Raw genomic sequence first — 21574 nt, 5'->3', positions numbered from 1 at the left:
ACAAAAAGATGCTAGCCAGGGCTACATGGGTTTATACACTCACTGTGGTGAACTACATATACCAGAGTGGTTTGCTCCCAACAGACCCCTGCTGACTGCTCCTGTGGCTCCTCCCACAAACCCCTGTATAAAGGCGAATGAGGCCTGAGGCCGGCCCTCATTCTCCAGGATGTTGTGTTGTTCATTCTTCCAGTCAATAAAAGCCGATATCTCACTTCTTACATCTCAGAGTGAGTTATTGATGGTGCATCACTCACCTCTCTTGGCACATTGGGAGTGTTGGAGCTTGGGGACAACAGGGGAAGCACAATGCTGTAAAATTAGTGATGGTGTTTCCCATAGTTAAAGATTATTCAAGACCAGATTCTTTACAGAGTTGAGATAATTTCGAGCAGATACTGCCTGAAATAGTATAGGCCTGTAATCCTACCAATATACATAGCAAGGATTCTCTTCCCACTGGCAGGGGTTTAAAATATACAGGACTCTATGCAGAATGGGGAACTACTCTCTCCGGTCCTGTTCACCCTGTACACATCAGACTTCCAATATAACTCGGAGTCCTGCCATGTGCAGAAGTTCGCTGATGACACGGCCATAGTGGGGTGTGTCAGGAATGGACAGGAGGAGGAGTATAGGAAACTGATACAGGACTTTGTGATATGGTGCAACTCAAACTACCTGCGTCTCAATATCACCAAGACCAAGGAGATGGTGGTGGACTTTAGGAGATCTAGGCCTCATATGGAGCCAGTGATCATTAATGGAGAATGTGTGCAGCAGGTTAAGACCTACAAGTACCTGGGAGTACAGTTAGACGAGAAGCTAGACTGGACTGCCAACACAGATGCCTTGTGCAGGAAGGCACAGAGTCGACTGTACTTCCTAAGAAGGTTGGCGTCATTCAATGTCTGTAGTGAGATGCTGAAGATGTTCTATAGGTCAGTTGTGGAGAGCGCCCTCTTCTTTGTGGTGGCGTGTTGGGGAGGAGGCATTAAGAAGAGGGACGCCTCACGTCTTAATAAGCTGGTAAGGAAGGCGGGCTCTGTCGTGGGCAAAGTACTGGAGAGTTTAACATTGGTAGCTGAGCGAAGGGCGCTGAGTAGGCTACGGTCAATTATGGATAACTCTGAACATCCTCTACATAGCACCATCCAGAGACAGAGAAGCAGTTTCAGCGACAGGTTACTATCGATACAATGCTCCTCAGACAGGATGAAGAGGTCAATACTCCCCTATGCCATTAGGCTTTACAATTCTACCGCCAGGACTTAAGAACTTTTTAAAAGCTATTATTAATGCTTTATGAGATAGTGATTTAGATGCATATCATATTTTTTACTGAGTTAAGTATTGAATGTAATTAGTTTTGCTACAACAAGTGTATGGGACATTGGAAAAAAGTTGAATTTCCCCATGGGGATGAATAAAGTATCTATCTATCTATCTATCTATCTATCTATAAAATATAACAGTTTGTTAAATTTGCGCTGTAGGCCATATAATTAGCAAACTGCCACCATGTATTGTGTAAATGTCCTTCTTTCACATGCTCAAAACTTCTTCTCCACTTTAATATTTCTCCTGCACTTAATCAATCCTACCCCCAATATGATTATTACCACTACTTCCTTAATGTTAGTCCTCTATTGAGTATATATTTTGTTAATAATCACAGTGACTAAATGCATGTAACATGAGCTACATGTTAGATTTTTTTTAAAGTTTCAATCTCTTAATAACACTTGGTTTTTAGTTCTCAGCGCCGTTCCTCTCTCCCGGGGAATATGTCACTTGTTCAGTGTTTATTTCAGCCTCGTCTTGATGCAACTTGCTCCTGGTGGCATGTATCCAATCAGGTTTCTTCTTCACCTTAACGGGTGTACGGGTAATCAGCAGCACTAGGTAGGGGCCTTTCCACCGGAGAGAGAAAGAATCTTTACTCATTGATCTCACATATAGTATATATCATCTTCGGGTTTAAATGGATACATGTTAAGTTCAGTTAAAGGTGCCTGGGCTTGCTGGACTCTCAGATAATTTTCCTGCCTGCTGGCACAATGCTTGTGCGTTGTGTCTTCTCATCATTCCATGTTAACGCTACCTTTCTGTGGTCATGGGAGGCTGAGTTCCTGTTGTCATAGGCTGCCTCATCAAAATTTCATGAGGTGTAAGTCCTGTATTTCTATTGTTCTGATTTTGCAGAGTGTACATTAGTCCACTTCTGAGGCCTCTTCGCTGATTAACTTTTGTCAAAGCTGCTTTTATTTCCCCATTTGCTCTTTCCACCATACCTGAGGACTGGGGCTGATGGAGGATATGGCATTTCCACTGGAACCCCAAGGCCTCCTTCAGTACCTGCACTAATTTATTTATAAAATGGGTTCCCCTGTCACTATTTATCCCTATGGGAATTCCAAACCTAGGTATAATTTGTTTCATCAATGTGTTCACCACAGTTCTTTCATCATCTCTCCTAGATGGATAGGCGTCCGTCCATCTGAAAAACATGTCTACTATTACCAATCTATACTGAAACCCTTTCAGCAGGCATATGTCAATCTGCAGGTTTTCAAAGGGCATTTCTGGTTGGGCAGGTGATCAAATCTAGCAGGCATCTTCTCTCTATTGTTTTGCTGGACAACTAAACAAGTGCATGCTACCTTCTCAATAGTTACTGTTATCCCTGGGGCATACCATTGTTGAGTGATGGCATGCTGCATCCCTCCTTTGCTCATGTGAGCCTGGCCGTGTGCAGGCGAGCCGGGGCAAAAGTAAACAACTCAGCCATCTGGGTTACGCCACAGTCAAGTATCCTAGTAGCATCCAGATTTGTTCCAGGTACATTTCTCTTGCTATGAAGCAAGATTTTGGGCTTCCTACAACTGCTGGCGATCAATACACACCCGATGTCTGTTAAAAACTTATCCTCCACCCGCATAGACGCTGGTGGCTCTGTCATGGAAATACTGTCTATTCCAATGGTTTCAATGGTTGTACTACTGGTAGGGATGTCCACGGTTGGAGAGGGGTGTACAGAGGACATAGTGGCACCATTATCAATCAGATAATCCAAATATTTGTTCTATATTCTTACAGTGGTCATAGACTCTTTCATATTTTTGGACAATCTGATTACTGTCGCCTGTACCACTTTTTCTCTGCGGCACCCCTAGGCTGACGGGTTAGGGAGCTAAAAGGCAAAGATGCTGTCCCCATAGTCAGAGCTGGCAGCTCTCTGGGCATCGGGGCCTGTTCTGAAAATAAGCTCCTCATTTGGGAATTAGCTACCCGCTACGTTTTGGATAATTTGCTGATTTACAATCTCTGGCCCAGTGACAGCTTCCATTATAGCTTCCTTTCCCCTATTTTTCAGCCAGTGGTCCAGAAACTCATTTCCATATGCACATTTTAATAGCATTTGCACATCCCGGGCAAGGGTGAATAGATAGTACACATCAGCACAAGCCATTTATGCAATGCATTGGGCTTCTGTAATGGGTCCGGGGCCTCTACTACCATAGCTCTTGCCTCACTGTTTCAACATGAGAACGTTGCCTATCATTATGAGCACAGCCTACAATGCATCCATTCCCAGTTCCTCTTCTCCTGTCTTTTTTTTGTGTCTGCTTTCACAGTGCTAGTACTGCTAACACCCCCTTAGGCTCCCTCAGCTGAAATTCCTCTTTCCTGAGCCTGTTCTCTCCTTACAGTGATGTCTGCTCCCTGGGAGTGTCAGGTGCCTGAAATTCTGGCATAAGGAGGTTGTATGGAGGGGGTGCGGGTCATCCCAAGGCAGCTATCATCATTATTAAATTGCCTATTTCACTTTTGGGTGTCAATGGGGCACTGGCCGGTACGGGGAGTCGGGGATGAAGTCTTGTGGCAGGTTTCGTTTCAGCCCCAGCCTTCTCTGTTTCAGGCTGCTTAATCTCCTTTCTTTGGAGATTGGTGTCTCTTAGCCACCTCCTTACATCGTTTAAAACATCTTAACATGTAATCAGCATCCCAATTTGAGTCGCAAATTAAAACTCCCCCCATATGGCCAATCCCCATGTGACCACACATACAAATCACTACTGAATGTTACCACATAACGATCATATCTGGTCTCTCTGTTTATCATATCTGCCGGGGAACTGGGAGGGGGGGGGGGGCTGTCTCCTATTTGCTGGTGGTGCTGTTTTACCTTTTAAATCTTTTTGGCAGTCTTTTTTCCTATCTGCAGTTGAGTGTTCAAAGCCTTCGTTTTACCTCCAGACCTCTGGTTTATTGGCAGGGTCAGCGCTAGCTGATCAACTGCTGGCACTTCCCATTTTTCCTGTTCAGGATTTTAATTTCAGTTAAGACAGCACAAAGTTTCTTTATACGCAATGAGCGCTCACTAAATCTCCATCTATGAACCTCGAAGTCTCCTCCTACCTTTTCCCCATAACAATTCTTTTCTTTTTCTTTTTGTAGCCTTAGCTTGTTTTTCTTCCAGCTCCAGCCGTGCAGGTGTCTTGGCTTACTCTGAGTCACCGACCGGGTGCTAGGATACTGACTACCTTCTCTTCTCCCAGACCTCCCTGGACGCTACCTCCTTTCAGCAAGGGCGGTCCCTTCATTTAATCCAAATTACACCCCCCTATCAGCTAGGGCAATCCCCTATTTAACTCAGCCCTCTTATGATCTCACTTAATGGAGATCCCATCCTCATTGCCAGATTCTATCATGGAGAAACTAAGAACACCAGAGCGACTTCAAGTTTAATTTTAAAAGTTTAACATGATATCATGGAGAGTCTGCAGCAGTCTCCACCGCCACCAGAGCTCTGATTTTTAGGTTATACAGAGCTCATATTTATACAGCAAGACAAACAACTTCACATAACTTTGTTTAGCATCCCATGGTCAGTACATGATCAGTTGTTGAAAAGATACATCAATTGGCTCTCAGCACAAGTCTAACAGTTCGCTTTGTTCCCTGTTATCAGGACTAACAATTTACTCCCAGACACATCCTCCCTCCTGGTTTCAGGGGTCTCGTATCTTGTTTATTTGAATTCCTGGTGCTGGAATTCTCGACTGGCATCAATAATCTTAAATTCAGCTGTTCCAGGATGGTCAAGTATCCCATCGTGCACTAGTTTTAACCATTTCTACCACACCAATTAAATAAATAACACAAAAAACATTATACTCCTTTATTTATTTATTGAGAAAAAATATCCAATATTACATGTGTTTGTTGGGAGAAGTATGTGATCCTCTGGGGTAATGCCTTTTCACAAAAGCTGTTTGGAGTCAGGTGTTCCAATCAATGAGATGAGATTGACGGTGAGGGTTGCTGACAGAGCCTGATCTTCTCAAGAAAGATTTGTTTATATGCACCATGCCTCTATCAAAACAACTTTCAGGGGACCTTAAAGAAGAATTGTAGAAATGCATGAAGCTGGAAAAGGCTACAAAAGTCATCAGTCCTCAGTAAGAGAAATTGTCTACAAATGGAGGAAACTCAGGATAGGCATCCTGCAAAAATCACATCAACAGCACCATGTGCAATGCTGAAAGAGGTGAAAGATAATCCAAGGGTTACAGCAAAAGACCTGCAGAAATCTCTAGAACTTGCTGAAGTCTCTATTTATGTGTCCACTATAAGAAAAACACTGAGCAAGAATGGTGTTCATGGAAGGACACCACAGGGAAAACCACTGCTCTCCAAAAAAATATTGCTGCAAATCTCAAATTTTCAAAGAAGACCACCTGGATGTTCTACAATGCTCTGGGACAAAGTTCCGTGGACAGATGAGACAAAAGTTGAACTTTTTGGAAGAAATACACATCGCTATGTTTGGAGGAACAAGGCCACTGCACACCAACACCAAAGCCTCATTCCAACTGTGATGCATGGTGGAAGGAGCATCATGGTTAGGGGCTGTTTTGCAGCCTCTGGGCCTGGACAGTTTGTGACCATTGAGGGAGCAATGAATTCAAAAATTGTATTAAAACATTTTACAGGAGAACGTCAGGTCACCTGAAGCTTAATAGAAGTTGGATATTGCAACAAGACAGTGATTCGAAAGACAAGAGTAAAAAGAAGAAAATTTGTGTTTTGGAATGGTTGAGTCAGTCCTGATCTTAATCCTGGAAGGACCTGAAGCAAGCAGCTCATGCAAGGAAGCCCACCAATATCCCAGAGTTGAAGCAGTTTTGTAAGGAGGAATGACCTAAAATTCCTCCAAACCGCTGTAGAGGACTGATCAACAGTTACCGGAAACATTTGGCTGAAGCGATTGCTGTACAAGGAGGTCACATCCGTTACTGAAAGCAAAGGTTCATGTACTTTTTCCAACAAATACATGCAATATTGGATCATTTTTCTCAATAAATAAATGAACAAGTATAATGTTTTTTCTGTTATTTATTTAATTGGGTTTTCTTTATCTAGTTTTAGGACTTATGTGAAGTTCTGATCACATTTTAGGTTTCCTTCTAGATCACTTTCTAGCATCACTCTGTCTGTGTGTGTGTGTCTATATCTATATCTATCTATCTACCTACGTACGTGTGTGTGTGTGTGTGTATATATATATATATACACACACACACAGGTGTGTCCCCCCCCCCTTTACAAAGGTAGAGCGTTCCTATGAAACCTTTCTTAAGCCAAAATGGCATAAAGCGAAGAACCATTAATTTATATGGGAAAGATTTTTGTAAAAGCGAAGTGGCATAAAGCGAACATTCGTAAGTCGGGGGACACCTATATATATAGTTAAATTAAGTAAATGGAGTAAAAATTAAAATAAAAAATGTAGTGAGATAGTGTTCATGGATTCAATGTCAATTCAGAAATTGGATGGCAGAGGGGATGAAGCTGTTCCCCAAGGAAGTGGCCTGGTCGAGGGAAGTGCCTGGTGTGAAAAGTGCCAGTCTTTGGCTCGAGAATCTTCGGCGAGGAGTCTACGCCAGGCACAATTGGAGAGGGTGAAGACATGACCGCTAAGCTGATTCAGTGTGCTACGTGCATGAGGTGGGAGGTCAGGGACACTGATGGTGCCTCCGGCTGCTACAGCTGTGGAAAGTGTGTCCAAATTCAGCTTCTGAAGGAGCATGTTGCAGCACTGAAGAAAGAACTGGATGTCTTCAGGTTTATCCACGAAAATGAGGGTTTTCTGGACAGGATCTACAGTGAGGTCATTACACCGAGGATACCGGAAGAGAGAAAGGGGGCGACGATGAGGAAGAAAAGGATGCTTGAAGTACAGGAGACCCCAGGGGATGTACCTCTCATAAACAGGTGCACCTTCTTGGAAGCTGTCAGGACAGAAGATAATGCCAGTCTGAGAGGCGGACAGGTCCGCGAGCTGAAAATTGGTGCAGAAGCAGAGCCGAGGAGTCAGACATCAGGAAGAGCCGTGGTAGTAGGGGACTCCATAGTAAGAGGTACGGAAAGGGGTTTCTGCGGCAACAGGCGAGATTTAAGGATGGTGTGTTGCCTCCCTGGTGCTAGGATCCAGGACATCATGGACTGATTGCAGGGAATCCTCAAGGGTGAAGGTGAACAGCCGGAAGTGGTAGTGCATGTCGGCACAAATGACATCGGGAAGAAGAGGAAGGACATTCTGCAGCGGGACTTCAGAGAACTCGGAAGAAGGATGAAAAGCAGGACTTCCAGGGTGGTTATCTCTGGTTTGCTTCCAGTTCCTTGTGCTGGAGAGGGCAGGAACAGGGAGATAATGGATCTGAATGTGTGGCTGAGGAACTAGTGCAGGAAGCAAGGATTTACATTCTTGGACCACTGGGATCTGTTTTGGGGTAGGGATGAATTGTACAAAAGGGACAGGTTGCACTTTAATAGGCGGGGGACCAGCATTCTGGCAGACAGGTTTGCCACTGCAACACGGATGTGTTTAAACTAAGTAGTGGGGGGAGGGGATGAACTGGAAATATAAGGATGGAGTTAAAGGGAAAGTGAAAATAAAAAAAGTTTAAAAGGACAACAGAATCAATGGAGTAGAAAGCTCAAGAAGAGATCATACAGTATGGCCAAGTGAAATAGGAATTCATATGAAAGGAGAGGGGAGTACCGAATTAAAAGTATTATATATGAATGCATGAAGTATAAGGAATAAAGTAGATGAGCTTGAGGCTCAGTTGGAAATTGGCAAGTACGATGTTGTGGGAATAACTGAGACATGGCTTCAAGCGGACAGGGCCTGGGAAATGAATATTCAAGGATATACATCTTATCGAAAGGACAGACTGACTGGCAGAGAGGGTGGGGTGGCTCTGTTGGTGAGGAATTATATTCAGTCCCTTGCGAGGGGGGACATAGAATCTGGGGATGTAGAGTCAGTATGGATAGAACTGAGAAATTCTAAGGGTAGAAAGACCCTAATGGGAGTTATCTACAGGCCCCCAAACAGCAGTCTGGATATAGGGTTTAAGTTGAATGAAGAGTTAAAATTGGCATGTCACAAAGGTAATGATACAGTTGTCATGGGGGATTTCAACATGCAGGTAGACTGGGAGAATCAGAATGGTACTGGACCCCAAGAAAGGGAGTTTGTGGAGTGCCTCCGAGATGGATTCTTAGAACAGCTTGTACTGGAGCCTACCAGGGAGAAGGCAATTCTAGATTTAGTGTTGTGCAATGAACTGGATTTGATCAGGGACCTCGAGGTAAAGGAACCATTAGGAGGTAGTGACCATAATATGATATGTTTTAACCTACAATTTGAGAAGGAGAAGGGAATATCGGATGTGTCAGTATTACAGTTGAACAAAGGGAACTATGGAGCTATGAGGGAGGAGCTGGCCAAAGTTCAATGGAACAATGCCCTAGCAGGGAAGACAGCGGAACAAAAATGGCAGGTATTTCTGGGAATAATGCAGAAGGTGCAGGATCGGTTCATACCAAAGAGGAAGAAAGATCCTAAGAGGAGTAAGGGGTGGCCGTGGCTGACGAGGGAAGTAAAGGGCAGTATAAAAATAAAAGAGAAGTATAACATAGCAAAGATGAGCGGGAAACCGGAGGACTGGGAAGCTTTTAAAGAGCAACAGAAGATAACAAAAAAGGCAGTACGCTGTCATGACCTCAGCCCCCTCCTTCCGGAGAATCGCAAGATCGCTATTAATTCGGGTCTTGGACCCAGGAAATGAGAGACAATGCCACGGAGTTGACCATTGTTCTTAGAGGCACCTGTGTGAATTGCAACTCTATAGTACGTGCCAGCTATCAGGGACATGGACACCCTCGGGCAATGTGGTGTGGGGATTGTATCACCCTACCTTGATTGACATTTACAAATCTGCCAGCCATGATAAAAAGGAGACTGCTGGAGGCGGTACTCCAGCGACGCACTAGACGGACACCATCGCTCATTCCTCTCGTAATAACAGGAAGCTGCTCGGAAGCCACGTGTGATTCGGATCCCCTAGCTAGGGAATCGAGTGGCTAATAACCCCGAAAAGGAGTTCGGACTGACAACGAGGAACTCCCGTTCTCGATCTCACGCTTTGAGTCCAGAAGGCTGGCAAGTTTATTTTCTCTCTCCAACCCGTGAACACGCAGCGGTCCCTCAAGCGGCAAAAAGCCTCCATGAACTGGCGAGACTTTTATATTTCAATTGGATGAATCGTTTAACCCCTAGACAACGATAGAGCTCATTTCTGATTGATTATTACTACACCTGTGCTTTAGATTGAGTTTTGACGACGTATATGATCTGAATGTTTTGTATTAACCATACATTTGTGCCCCTTTATAAATAAAACGTTTGAAAATAGTAGCACCAGGCTTCAGCGGACCTATCTATCTTTGCTGGTAAGTCACCCGGTTACTGGGGAACGTAACAAGGCCAAGAAAAAATGAGGTACGAAGGTAAACTAGCCAAGAATATAAGGGAGGATAGTAAAAGCTTCTTTAGGTATGTGAATAGCAAAAAAAAGTTAAGACCAAAATTGGGCCATTGAAGACAGAAATGGGTGAATTTATTATGGGGAACAAGGAAATGGCAGACAAGTTGAACAGGTACTTTGGATCTGTCTTCACTAGGGAAGACACAAACAATCTCCCAGATGTAATAGTGGCCAAAGGAACTAGGGTAAAGGATGAACTGAAGGAAATTTATATTAGGCAAGAAACAGTGTTGGATAGACTGTTGAGTCTGAAGGCTGATTAAGTCCCCGGGACCTGATGGTCTGCATCCCAGGGTACTTAAAGAGGTGGCTCTAGAAATCGTGGATGCATTGGTAATCATTTTCCAATGTTCTATAGATTCAGGAACAGTTCCTGCTGATTGGAGGGTGGCTAATGTTGTCCCACTTTTCAAGAAAAGAGGGAGAGAGAAAACAGGGAATTATAGACCGGTTAGCCTGACGTCAGTGGTGGGAAAGATGCTGGAGTCAATTATAAAAGAGGAAATTACGACACATTTGGATAGCAGTAGAAGGATCAGTCCGAGTCAGCATGGATTTATGAAGGGAAAATCATGCTTGACTAATCTTCTGGAGTTTTTTGAGGATGTAACTATGAAAATGGACAAGGGAGAGCCAGTGGGTGTAGTGTACCTGGACTTCCAGAAAGCTTTTGATAAAGTCCCACATAGGAGATTAGTGGGCAAAATTAGGGCACATGGTATTGGGGACAGAGTACTGACATGGATTGAAAATTGGCTGGCTGACAGAAAACAAAGAGTAGTGATTAACGGGTCCCGTTCGGAATGGCAGGCTGTGACCAGTGGGGTACCGCAAGGTTCGGTGCTGGGACCGCAGCTATTTACAATATACATTAATGATTTAGATGAAGGGATTAAAAGTAACATTAGCAAATTTGCTGATGACACAAAGCTGGGTGGCAGTGTGAAATGTCAGGAGGATGTTATGAGAATGCAGGGTGACTTGGACAGGTTGGGTGAGTGGGCAAATGTATGGCAGATGCAGTTTAATGTGGATAAATGTGAGGTTATCCACTTTGGTGGCAAGAACAGGAAGGCAGATTACTATCTAAATGGAGTCAAGTTAGGAAAAGGGGAAGTACAACGAGATCTAGGTGTTCTTGTACATTAGTCAATGAAAGCAAGCATGCAGGTACAGCAGGCAATGAAGAAAGCTAATGGCATGTTGGCTTTTATAACAAGAGGAATTGAGTATAGGAGTAAAGAGGTCCTTTTGCAGCTGTATAGGGCCCTGGTGAGACCCCACCTGGAGTATTGTGTGCAGTTTTGGTTTCCAAATTTGAGGAAGGACATTCTTGCTATTGAGGGAGTGCAGCGTAGGTTCACAAGGTTAATTCCCGGAATGGCGGGACTGTCATATGTTGAAAGATTGGAGCGACTGGGCTTGTATACACTGGAATTTAGAAGGATGAGAGGGGATCTGATTGAAACATATAAGATTATTAAGGGATTGGACACACTGGAGGCAGGAAGCATGTTCCCGCTGATGGGTGAGTCCAGAACTAGAGGCCACAGTTTAAGAATAAGGGGTAGGCCATTTAGAACAGAGATGCGGAAAAACATTTTCACCCAGAGAGTGGCAGATATGTGGAATGCTCTGCCCCAGAAGGCAATGGAGACCAAGTCTCTGGATGCATTCAAGAGAGAGTCAGATAGAGCTCTTATAGATAGCGGGGTCAAGGGATACGGGGAGAGGGCAGGAACGGGGTACTGATTGTGTATGATCAGCCAAGATCACAGTGAATGGTGGTGCTGGCTAGAAGGGCTGAATGGCCTACTCCTGCACCTACTGTCTATTGTCTGTTGTCTATTATCATTGAGGTGATCTTGAATCCTTTGATTCCCTTCATATCCTATGATCTTTCAATTTCTGCTAGCTTCTCCTCCCTGGACTCTGTCCACACTTCTCGCTGCATCCCTCAGGTGGCCAACAGAAATCAAAGACCCCACTCACATTCTTTCTTCTCCGCCTACCCCTCCCACCATTGGGCAGATGATACAAAAGCCTGAAAGCACGTACCACTTGGATCAAGGGCAGCTTTATCCCATGGTTATGAGATCTTTGAATGTTCCCAAGGTATGATAAGATGGACTCTTGACCCAGAACTTATATCACAGTAGCCTTGCAGCTTACCATCTGCCTGCATTGCATTTCCTCTATAATACTTCATTCGGCTTTCTGCTTTTGCTTTTCCTTGTACTAGCTGAAGTGATGTATAGATGGCATGCAAAATAAAGTTTCTTCACTGTACTTTGGTCCATGTATCAATGATAAACCAACTTACTTACCTATCTACAGTAATTTACCAATATATTCATCCATTGGGATGTTCCCACAACCAATGATCTCACTTTGTTAATCTTGTTATTTCATGGTCTCGTTACTTATTGCTACTTATTTATATTCACATTTGCACAGTTTGTTGTCTTCTGCACTCTGGTTGAACTTTCATTGATTCTGTTATAGTTACTATTTTATAGATTTACTAAGTCTACCCACAGGAAAAAGACTCTCAGGATTGTATGTGGTGATGTGCATGTACTCTAATAATAAAATTTACTTTGACTCTAATGATCAAGCCGCCAGTATCTTCTTGGGTTATCATCATCGTTATGTGCCATGTCGTACATTGTAGTCAATCATAGTCTTATGACCATGATTGTTCTTTTAAGTTTTTCTACAGAAGTGGTTTGCTATTGCTTTCTTATGGGCAGTGTCTTTACGGGGACGGGTGACCCCAGCCATTATCAAAACTCTTCAGATATTGTCTACCCGGCATCCGTGGTCGCATAACCAGGACTTGAATTATGCAGCAGCTGCTCATACAACCATCCACCACCTGCTCCCATGGCTTCACATAACCCTGATTGGAGGTGGAAGGGGGGGCTAAACCAGTGCTATACCTTACCCAAGGGTGACCTGTGGGCTAGCAGGGGGAAGGAACACTTTACACCTCCTTTGGTAGAGTCCTATCTCCACCCCTTCACCCAGTTTGTATTTACTTCTTGGATACAGAATTTTAAAGGGTTGTTGCTCTTTGGGTGAAGAAATTACTTCTCACATTGATTGTCCAACCCATTATATTGAGTCTTCCGCTTCTGAAGACCACAGTATTCTCTGTGTTTAGTTAACAAGGATTTCCATTCATAGAACACAGAACAAAGAACACTACAGCACAGTACAGACCCTACAGCCCATGAAATTGTGCCAACTTTTTTATCTACTCAAAGATTAATCTAAACCAGGGGTTCCTAACCTGGGGTCTGCAATGGTAAAGACCATAAGACTAAACCATAGGAACAGAATGAAGCCATTTGGCCCATTGAGTCTGCTCCACCATTCAAATTTGGTTGATCCTATTTTCCCCTCCTCAGCCCCACGGCATAAAGGTCCATGGAATAAAAGAGGTTGGGAAGCCCTGGTCTAAATCTTCCTCCTACATAGCCTTCCATTTTTTTCTACCACACACAAGTTTATCTTAGGGTATCTGCCTTTACCACAACCCCTAGTAGTGCATTTCAATCATTCACCACTCTCTGTGGAAATAATACCTGCTTCTGACATCCCCCCCCCCCCCATACTTTCCTCCAAACATCTTAAAATGTTGACCCCTGGTATTAACCATTTCCACCCTGGGAAGAAGGTTTAGACTGTCCACTCGATCTGTGCCTCTTATCATTTTGTACACTTCTATCAGATTCCCCTCAACCTGAGGAATCAACCTGGTCAGCCATTGTGGCATTCTGGAAGATGTGATGAAGGAATTGGATGAAAAAATAAGTCACTGAAAACTTTTCAAATTAGGGCTCAGTCAGTTCCCAAAAATTAAACTTCACATTCTAAGTAGGGAATTTAAAAAGTGGACGTCAGTAAAAGCTATGATATAAAATTGATCGAGCATTAACTTTCGCCAACTACATTTACATGTATTAGGAATTTGCTGTGGTATGTTGGTCACAGGATGACATGCAATCCAAAATACAACATTCAACAATTATAGAGAATAAGGAATTTTATAAAAAATAATGTTAGAGATTAAGGTATAGATATGGAATAAAATGCATAAATCAATAAATACCAATGTGTAAATAGCATTATAAACGTGGAATGAAGTGCTCACAGTGCAGTGTAGGGACTGGGGTAACAGGCAGAAGGGAGTAGTGGGAGGGGTAGAGGAAACTAACTAGTTTAGTAACAGTCCCTTACACTGCTGGTGTTTGCAGCAGCAATGACAGTCCTCCATCTCTGTCTGTCCTTGGCCATATACCATTGCACACAGATGTAGTGTTCATTGCTGTTTCCATAATCATTTTGTTTTACCAGTCAGGTTGTTATCCCTGAGCTGAACCCCTGAACCTGGACCACTCTTCGTCTGGCGTCAACCCTTTGACCTGTTTGGCATGGGTGACCCTACCAAGAGCCAAAGCAAGAGTTGGCACCGACTCCAGCCAACATACTTTCCCAGTCATTGAGGCACACAAACCTGAAAACCCTAACCCTAAGATAAGGTTGTGGTCCTCTTGGAAGAACTAGTTCAAGTTCAAGTTCAATTGTCACTCAAACATACATGAATACCTATGAATACAGCCTAACAAAACAGTGTTACTCTGGGGCCAAGGTGCAAAACATGGTACCAACAGTCACACACAGCACAAGGCACATATAGCACATATAAGATAGTGAGTACATGTAAGATACCAGTTAAATACAGTTACACACAAAAGAAGTCCAAGACCCTGAGTCCATGAATGCCACAGAAATCTGCAGTCGACCACAATACAGCTTGTCTTCTGCTGAGCAAATACTGGGGGTAGCACCACAGTTGATCTGATCAACCTGAATGGTTGGAGAAAGACATTTTTAAGATGGTGTGACTTTTTTGTTTCAATACTTCTATAGTGCTTTCCAGAAGAGAACTTTGGAAAAGCAACTTTGCAGGGCGAGTAGTGTCTACAAAGATTTTTCCTGCCCTCTTCTTTGTTAAAAAGTTAAAGACATGACTGATTCACAAAGGACTGGCTTGGTAGCAGGAATATCAGTCCCAGAAATAGCAGGAAGTGGTCAGAGTGAACAGGTTATGTTGGAGACTAAAAGCTCAGTTACTCAAGTGCTGTAAAGTGATACACAGTACGATTTATCGATATCGTGATTATTTGGATGCTACAATTGAACCTTTGTGAATTTGTTTAGGTTTCGAGTTTAGAGGCTGCAAACACCACTGAAACTGACCAAATGAGGGCACCAGAGGCCTCTGCAGATGATGCACCAACTGAAGATCAGGTTGAATCCAGTATCACCTCAGCACCTACAGAGCCACATGACATAAATGAAGACAACGAATCTTTTGTTAGTCCCTCACTGACAGACTCTAAGGAGAACAACCCCAAGAGGAAAACATCAGGAAAAAAGTCAAAAAAGACACGAGGTGACTCCAAATTTTGCCCCGAAACATCTGAAGTGTCATGTGATGACCTTGTGATTGTACTGGAAGAACGCAGGTTCTTAAAGGTTCTTGAAGATGTGGTGAAAGAATTGGTTGAAAAACTAGTGACTGAAAAATTGTCAAATAAGGGGTCAGCCAGCTCCCAAAATCAGACTGCACATTCTAAGCTGGGAAGTAAAAAAATGGACGCCATTAAAAGCTTTGATAAAAAAATTAAAGATGTGGCTGATTCACAAAGGAGAGGTTTGGAAGCAGAAGAATCGGGCCCAGAAATACCGGAAAGTGGACAGATTGAACAGGTTAATTTGGAGACTGAAAGTTCATTAACACAGACAAGTGAACAGACAAGTTCAAAGGTGCCTTCAGAGTCAACTCAAGGTAAATCACCCCAATCAAAGACCAAATCAGGCAAGAGCAGTGCTTCTAGTGCCTCAGCAAAGCACAGAGATAAGTCTTCTGCTGCCAAAGGAACTTCAGAAGCTGCTGATAAAGCTGCAGCTGAATCTGCTCCTATGCAGGACCACAAAGAGGCGATTGAGCAAGTGTGCTACTTTAAAAGCAAATCTTCCAAAGCCAAAAAGGTGGGTTCATATACAGGCAAATTGCCATTGCCCAATTTGGTCTGGGATCAGCACTGAATTTAATCATTATGTCACTGTAGGTGATACCTTATACCACCATGATCCTAAGCTCTTGAATTATCTCTCTAAACCTTTGTCTTTCCCTCCTCCTTTAATAATTCAATGGTTCTATTTAATATCAGAGAATGTATACAGTATACAATCTGAAATTCTTACTCCTCATAGGCATCCATTAAACAGAAGAAAACCCCAAAGAATAAATGACAGGAAAACATTAAAACACCAAAATCCCCCCCCCCCCCAAGTGCTCAAGCAGCATCAAAGCATTACCCCTTCCCCCACCTGTCTCAGTTAAAAACATCAACTCCCCCACTACCTGTCATACAAGCAATAGCAAAGTCCTCAAAGAGACCATGATCCAGAGTCCATCACAAACCACTGTTCATTCCAACTTTCTGACATGTCCAGTCTCTCCCCCTCCCTCTCTCTCACTCACTCTAAAAAGAGGGAGAGAAATATCACTCCTGCCACAGCCAGAGGGAAAGCCAACAGCTTGCAGTTTCGATGTTAGAGTCAGCAGCATCATCTTTATTTCAAGTTCCCCAACTCGACAATCGGCAACAAACTCTTTTAATTCCCTCTTAATTCCCTCCATTATTGAGCAAGCTTTTGGTTATCTGCCCTAATATCTCCTACTAGTGGTTTATTTGATGGTGCTCCTGTGATGCCTCTAGATAGGTCTTAGTATATTAAAGACACTGCATAATGCAAGTTGTTACTTGTGTTGTTGTGATTTATTACTGGCTGAATCACAACGATCATAAAAATCAAAAAGTGCAGATGTTGGATATGAGAAATATATCAGAAGATGCTGGAAGCACCAGGAGGCCAAGCAACATTGGTGGAAAGAAAAATGGAGTTAATATTTCAGGTCAATTTTATCAGAATTCTGTCCTGAGACTTTAACTCTGTTTCTCTTTCCACAGAATCTGCTTCATCTGGTGAGTATTTCCAGCACATTCTGTTTTTAGTACAACTACATATCTGAGACTCTCCATTGGTCGGGCTTGACCATGGATATTGTGTCCTAGCTATCTACATGATATGCAAGCCAGGGCAGTATGATATGGAGAACAAGCTGTGCCCATGCAGCAGGCTTCCCCTCTCCACAGTTGAAGATGTACTGGTTGGTAAGTTAATTAGTCATTGTAAATGATTAGGCCAAGGGTAAATCAAGGGGTTGCTGGGCAGCGTGGCTCGAAGGGCCTATTCAATTCAAGGGATTGGGCCTTCCAAGTGAAGTGTGTAACGGCTATAGTTTAATAAAATTATGACGATTTTGGTATCATAGCATAAGTAAGATCAGAGTTTATTTCTGTTAAATTAATCAGTTCCAGTTACATAAATTTTGGGGGTTTTTCTCTATCTTGACAGATGTATCTCATCTGACATTGGAGCTGTCCTTGCAAAGTGCCTGCTGTTTTAAATGTCTAACTGCCAGTTCTGAAGGCAGTACAATTAATCTACCTTGGTGATTTAAGTGCTGATTAAAATTTCAGGCATTGCAAGGTTTCCTTCTTCACATCTTTTATTTCCCCACCGTTTCACTAGACCTTCGCTCCTCTTCTCTGAGAGAGGATACCTATTCAGATAGAATTCTTGAAACTGTGGGCAATCTGAGCAGAATTATGGGTGTAAATTCATAATTTTAGCAGTTGAGTAATTGACTCCACACTCAGGTTAAATTGGGAGCAAGAACATTGTATCACCAGTGACTCAGACTCAATAGGTCCAGGACTATCATTTAGCAGGAGCTGTACAGGAGTAATTCCCCTCTTGTTTAACCCAAACTACTTCAACTTATTTACTTACTGCTTGTTGTGCCGCTGGCGTCTTCCTTCTTCATGTCCGTGACTTCCTCTCGGTTTTCACTACTGTCAGTCACGCAAGTCCTGGGTGAAGACTTAGCAATATCAATGCATTCAGATGTAGATGGATTCTTCATTGCTGTTTCTGTAACAATTTTGTTTTACCAGTCAGAGTTGTTAGCCCTAAGCTGAACCCCTGGGCTTGGAGGACTGGTGGTCCAATGTCAGTCTGGCCTCTATCTTTTGGCATGGGTGACCCTACCAAGAGCCAAAGTACAGGCTCTGACACCAGCCAGCCTAACTTACCAGGTCACTGAGGCACACAAGCCTCCAAACCCCACAACAAGGTTGTGGTCCCCTTGGAGAAATCTGTTCTCTCATTGGCACAAAATCATATTACTAAATGATTCCAAGTAACATTACTTGAATTGCAAAATTACACACGATCTGAGAAAGATTTGCATTAATGTGCCTAATCTTTTCTTGCATTGGGTAAATACCTAATGATATCATCATTTATATTACTGTACTCTTTGGGAATACCAATATAAACTGGAGCTCCAGGTTATGGGGAGCACACACAAAATGCTGAAGGAACTCAGTAGGTCAGTCCATATCTTTGAAGAGGAACAGACCATTGACAGTCTGGGCCAAGTTGTCGGGATAAATCTGTTGTGGTCATCTACTGTATCTGATGCTCCCAATGCAGCCTCCTTACATTGGTGAGCCCTGACTTAGACTGGGGGACAACTTTGTTGAACACCTCAGCTCTTTTCACAATATCACAGAATTTCCCACTGGCCAATTATTTCAATTCCTATCTTCATTTCTGTTCCAACATATTGGTCCATGCCCTTCTCTTCTGCCATGATGAGGCCACTCTCAGGTTAGAGGAACAACACCTCATATTCTGTCTAGGTAGCCTCCAACCTAATGGCATTATTTCTCCAACTAGTAATTCTTTTCCCCTTACTTTTCCCCTTTTCTTCATTCCCCACTCTGACCTCTTACCTCTTCTCACCTGATCACCTTCCTCTGGTGCTTCCCCATCTCCCCTGATCCCCTCTCCTCTCCAAGCAGATTCTTTCTTCTCTGGCCCTTTACCTCTTCCACTTATCATGCCCCAGTTTCCTACTTCAACTCCCCTCCCCCACCCACCTGGCTTCACCTATCACCTTCTAGCTCATCCTCCTTCCCCTCTCCCACCGCCTTTTTATCATGGCATCTTCCCCCTTTCCAGTCCTGAAGAACAGTCTTGGCACAAATTGTTGACTGTTTACTCTTTTCCATAGAAGCTGCCTGACCTGATGAGTACCTCCAGCGACTTGTGTGTGTGTTACTTTGGATTTCCAACATTTGCAGAATCTCTTGTGTTTATAACTTCAAATTATGGGTGTAAATGAACAATCACTTTCAGATGAGGAAAAACATCACGCTGGTTTGTCTAGATGAAGGGTCTCAAATCAAAACACCCATTGCTTACTTCCTTCAATAGATGCTGTCTGACCCACTGTGATCCCCTAGCATTTTCAAGTTCAAGTTTAATTGTTATTCAACCATACATGAACATCCATGAATGTAGCCAAACAAAACAGGGTTACTTTGGGGCCAATAGTCAAACATAGCACAAGACACAGAGCATATATAAGAGTGCAGTAAAAAATAGTCACACAAAAAATATATAGTATAAGTCCCTGAGTCCACGAATGTTACAGCAGTCTGCATTTGAAGACATCTTGTCTTCTGCCGAGCAAACATTGGAGGGAAGCACCGACTCCAGCATGCAAGCTGTGTCACACTACCTCAGGCATTCCAATGCAGTGCACTGACTCCACTTCTCTCCTGGGTGGCTGCAAACAGGCGACACCGTGTCTTGGGGCTGAGTCTTCTCTATGACTGAAACCATGAGCTCCCCTACCATAAGCCAATAAACCAGTGAATTGGACCTACAGCATTCAACATTAACAATATCCAACAAGGTTTTGTGATCACAAGAAAACTGACTGAGACGATCACTCACTGTTTTATTGCACACATCCTTCGCCCACCCACTCCGATGCTGCTCCAATGTAGGCAGCAGCTCGATCTACACCAAGTCCAGCTCCAGCTTCTCCACCAATGATCAACCCACTGATGTTTTGCATCACACTGGTCTGTTGCTTTGCTCGCTTTTCAAAGAGGCATTCTGATCAGATCAGGAGTCTGACTGGGCAGCTTCAGAAATAATTGAGATTGCTCAACGACCCTCCAAAGATAACAGAGTGCACTACATCCAACTGGGAGTTACCCACTGAGGTAATCATTCTTTGTGAGTCAAAGAAGTGATGCCAATATAGCTAGCCTCTCAGGATGGGTGAGACCATTGAGGATAGGAAAAAATGACCTACTGAATGTTAAAATGCCAAGAAAGAGTGGACATGGAGTGTCTAAGAATAGTCTCAGATCAAAGGATGTCCAGTTAGAACAAAGACTGAGGAGGAATTTCTTTAGCTAGTCGGTGGCAAATCTGTGTAATTCATTGCTATAGTCAGGTGTGGAGGCAATGTCATTGGATATATCTAAAGCAGAGATTGATAGGTTCTCAATTAGTTTTGGGGAAAAGACAGGAGAATCAAATTGAGAGAGAAAATGATTGAATATTAGCCTCCCATGATAAAGGTACAGGTAGTCATTGTCTATACTCATGCCCAAAAGAGCTCCCGTGAAGGGCACTGACCTTCTTGCTAATCAAAACATTTCCATTGCTGTAGAATGCAAGAATATCCTGACACTGAATGTTATACTTCAGAAAGGAAAGCTTCCTGTAGGTCTCACACCACCAAATTCAGGAGCAGTTATTATCTTCCAACCGTAAGACCACAAGACATTGGAGCAGAATTAGGCCATTTGGCCCATTGAGTCTGCTCCGCCATTCAATCATGGCCTATCCTTTTTTCCCCTCCTCAGCCTCAATCCCCAGCCTTCTCCCCATAGCCTTTGATACCATGTCCAATCAAGAACCTATCGAACTCCTCCTACTGGCATTGCATGGAGTAGACGTGTTTCTTGAACGGCTCCGTTCTTTTTAAATTACTGAATCCAATCTGCTTTGAAAATTTTCTTTTGGAGTATTATGATGTGTTACGTTCCCCAGTAACCGGGTGACTTACCAGCAAAGATAGATAGGTCCGCTGAAGCCTGGTGCTACTATCTTCAAATGTTTTTATTTATAAAGGGGCACAAACGTATGGTTAATACAAAACATTCAGATCGTATACGTCATCACAACTCAATCTAAAGCACAGGTATAGTAATAATCAATCAGAAATAAGCTCTATCGTTGTCTAGGGGTAATGTAGATATATATTGTTTGCTGGATATCTAAAAGTCTTTTACGGTCACTGCAGTTCCACCAGCTGCCGTCGGTTGTGGTGTCGCGTTGGTGCACTTTTGTTAGAAAGAGAGAGATTGAATGAAACAGTTACCCGACCGGTTTTCCAACCTGGAGGAGTTCGGTTTGTCGGAGCCTCGTTGGGGGAATGAACGCTCATCTGTGGCCTCCCCTGTAACTAAGCCGTTCTTCCGTTGTGGGGTCGCCAATCCCAGGCAAGGAAAAGACGCACACGAACCCCACCACCGGCTGTCGCTATCAAAACGCTGTCGCAGGATTTCTAGCGTGTCTTCTGGTGCGTCTCAGGCCCCGCCTCGGCAGCCCACCTTTTATCTGGACTGGCAGGGTTGTAGATGTCAATCAGGGTG

General features: G+C 43.3%; 1 protein-coding gene across 1 annotated transcript in view; it reads left to right on the top strand.

Moving 5' to 3' along the window:
- LOC140730873 (uncharacterized) overlaps window positions 1-21574 on the top strand; it is an 88706-nt gene that overhangs the window by 54192 nt on the left and 12940 nt on the right. The window contains exon 2 of the mRNA XM_073051850.1: window positions 15135-15968. Within this exon, the coding sequence (XP_072907951.1) occupies window positions 15177-15968 (792 nt within the window). The 5' untranslated portion in view covers window positions 15135-15176. The remainder of the gene's footprint in view (window positions 1-15134; window positions 15969-21574) is intronic.

This window comes from Hemitrygon akajei, chromosome 7, assembly GCF_048418815.1.
Source record: "Hemitrygon akajei chromosome 7, sHemAka1.3, whole genome shotgun sequence".
Lineage (NCBI taxonomy): Eukaryota > Metazoa > Chordata > Chondrichthyes > Myliobatiformes > Dasyatidae > Hemitrygon > Hemitrygon akajei.
This window is presented reverse-complemented; position numbering and strand designations above follow the sequence as displayed.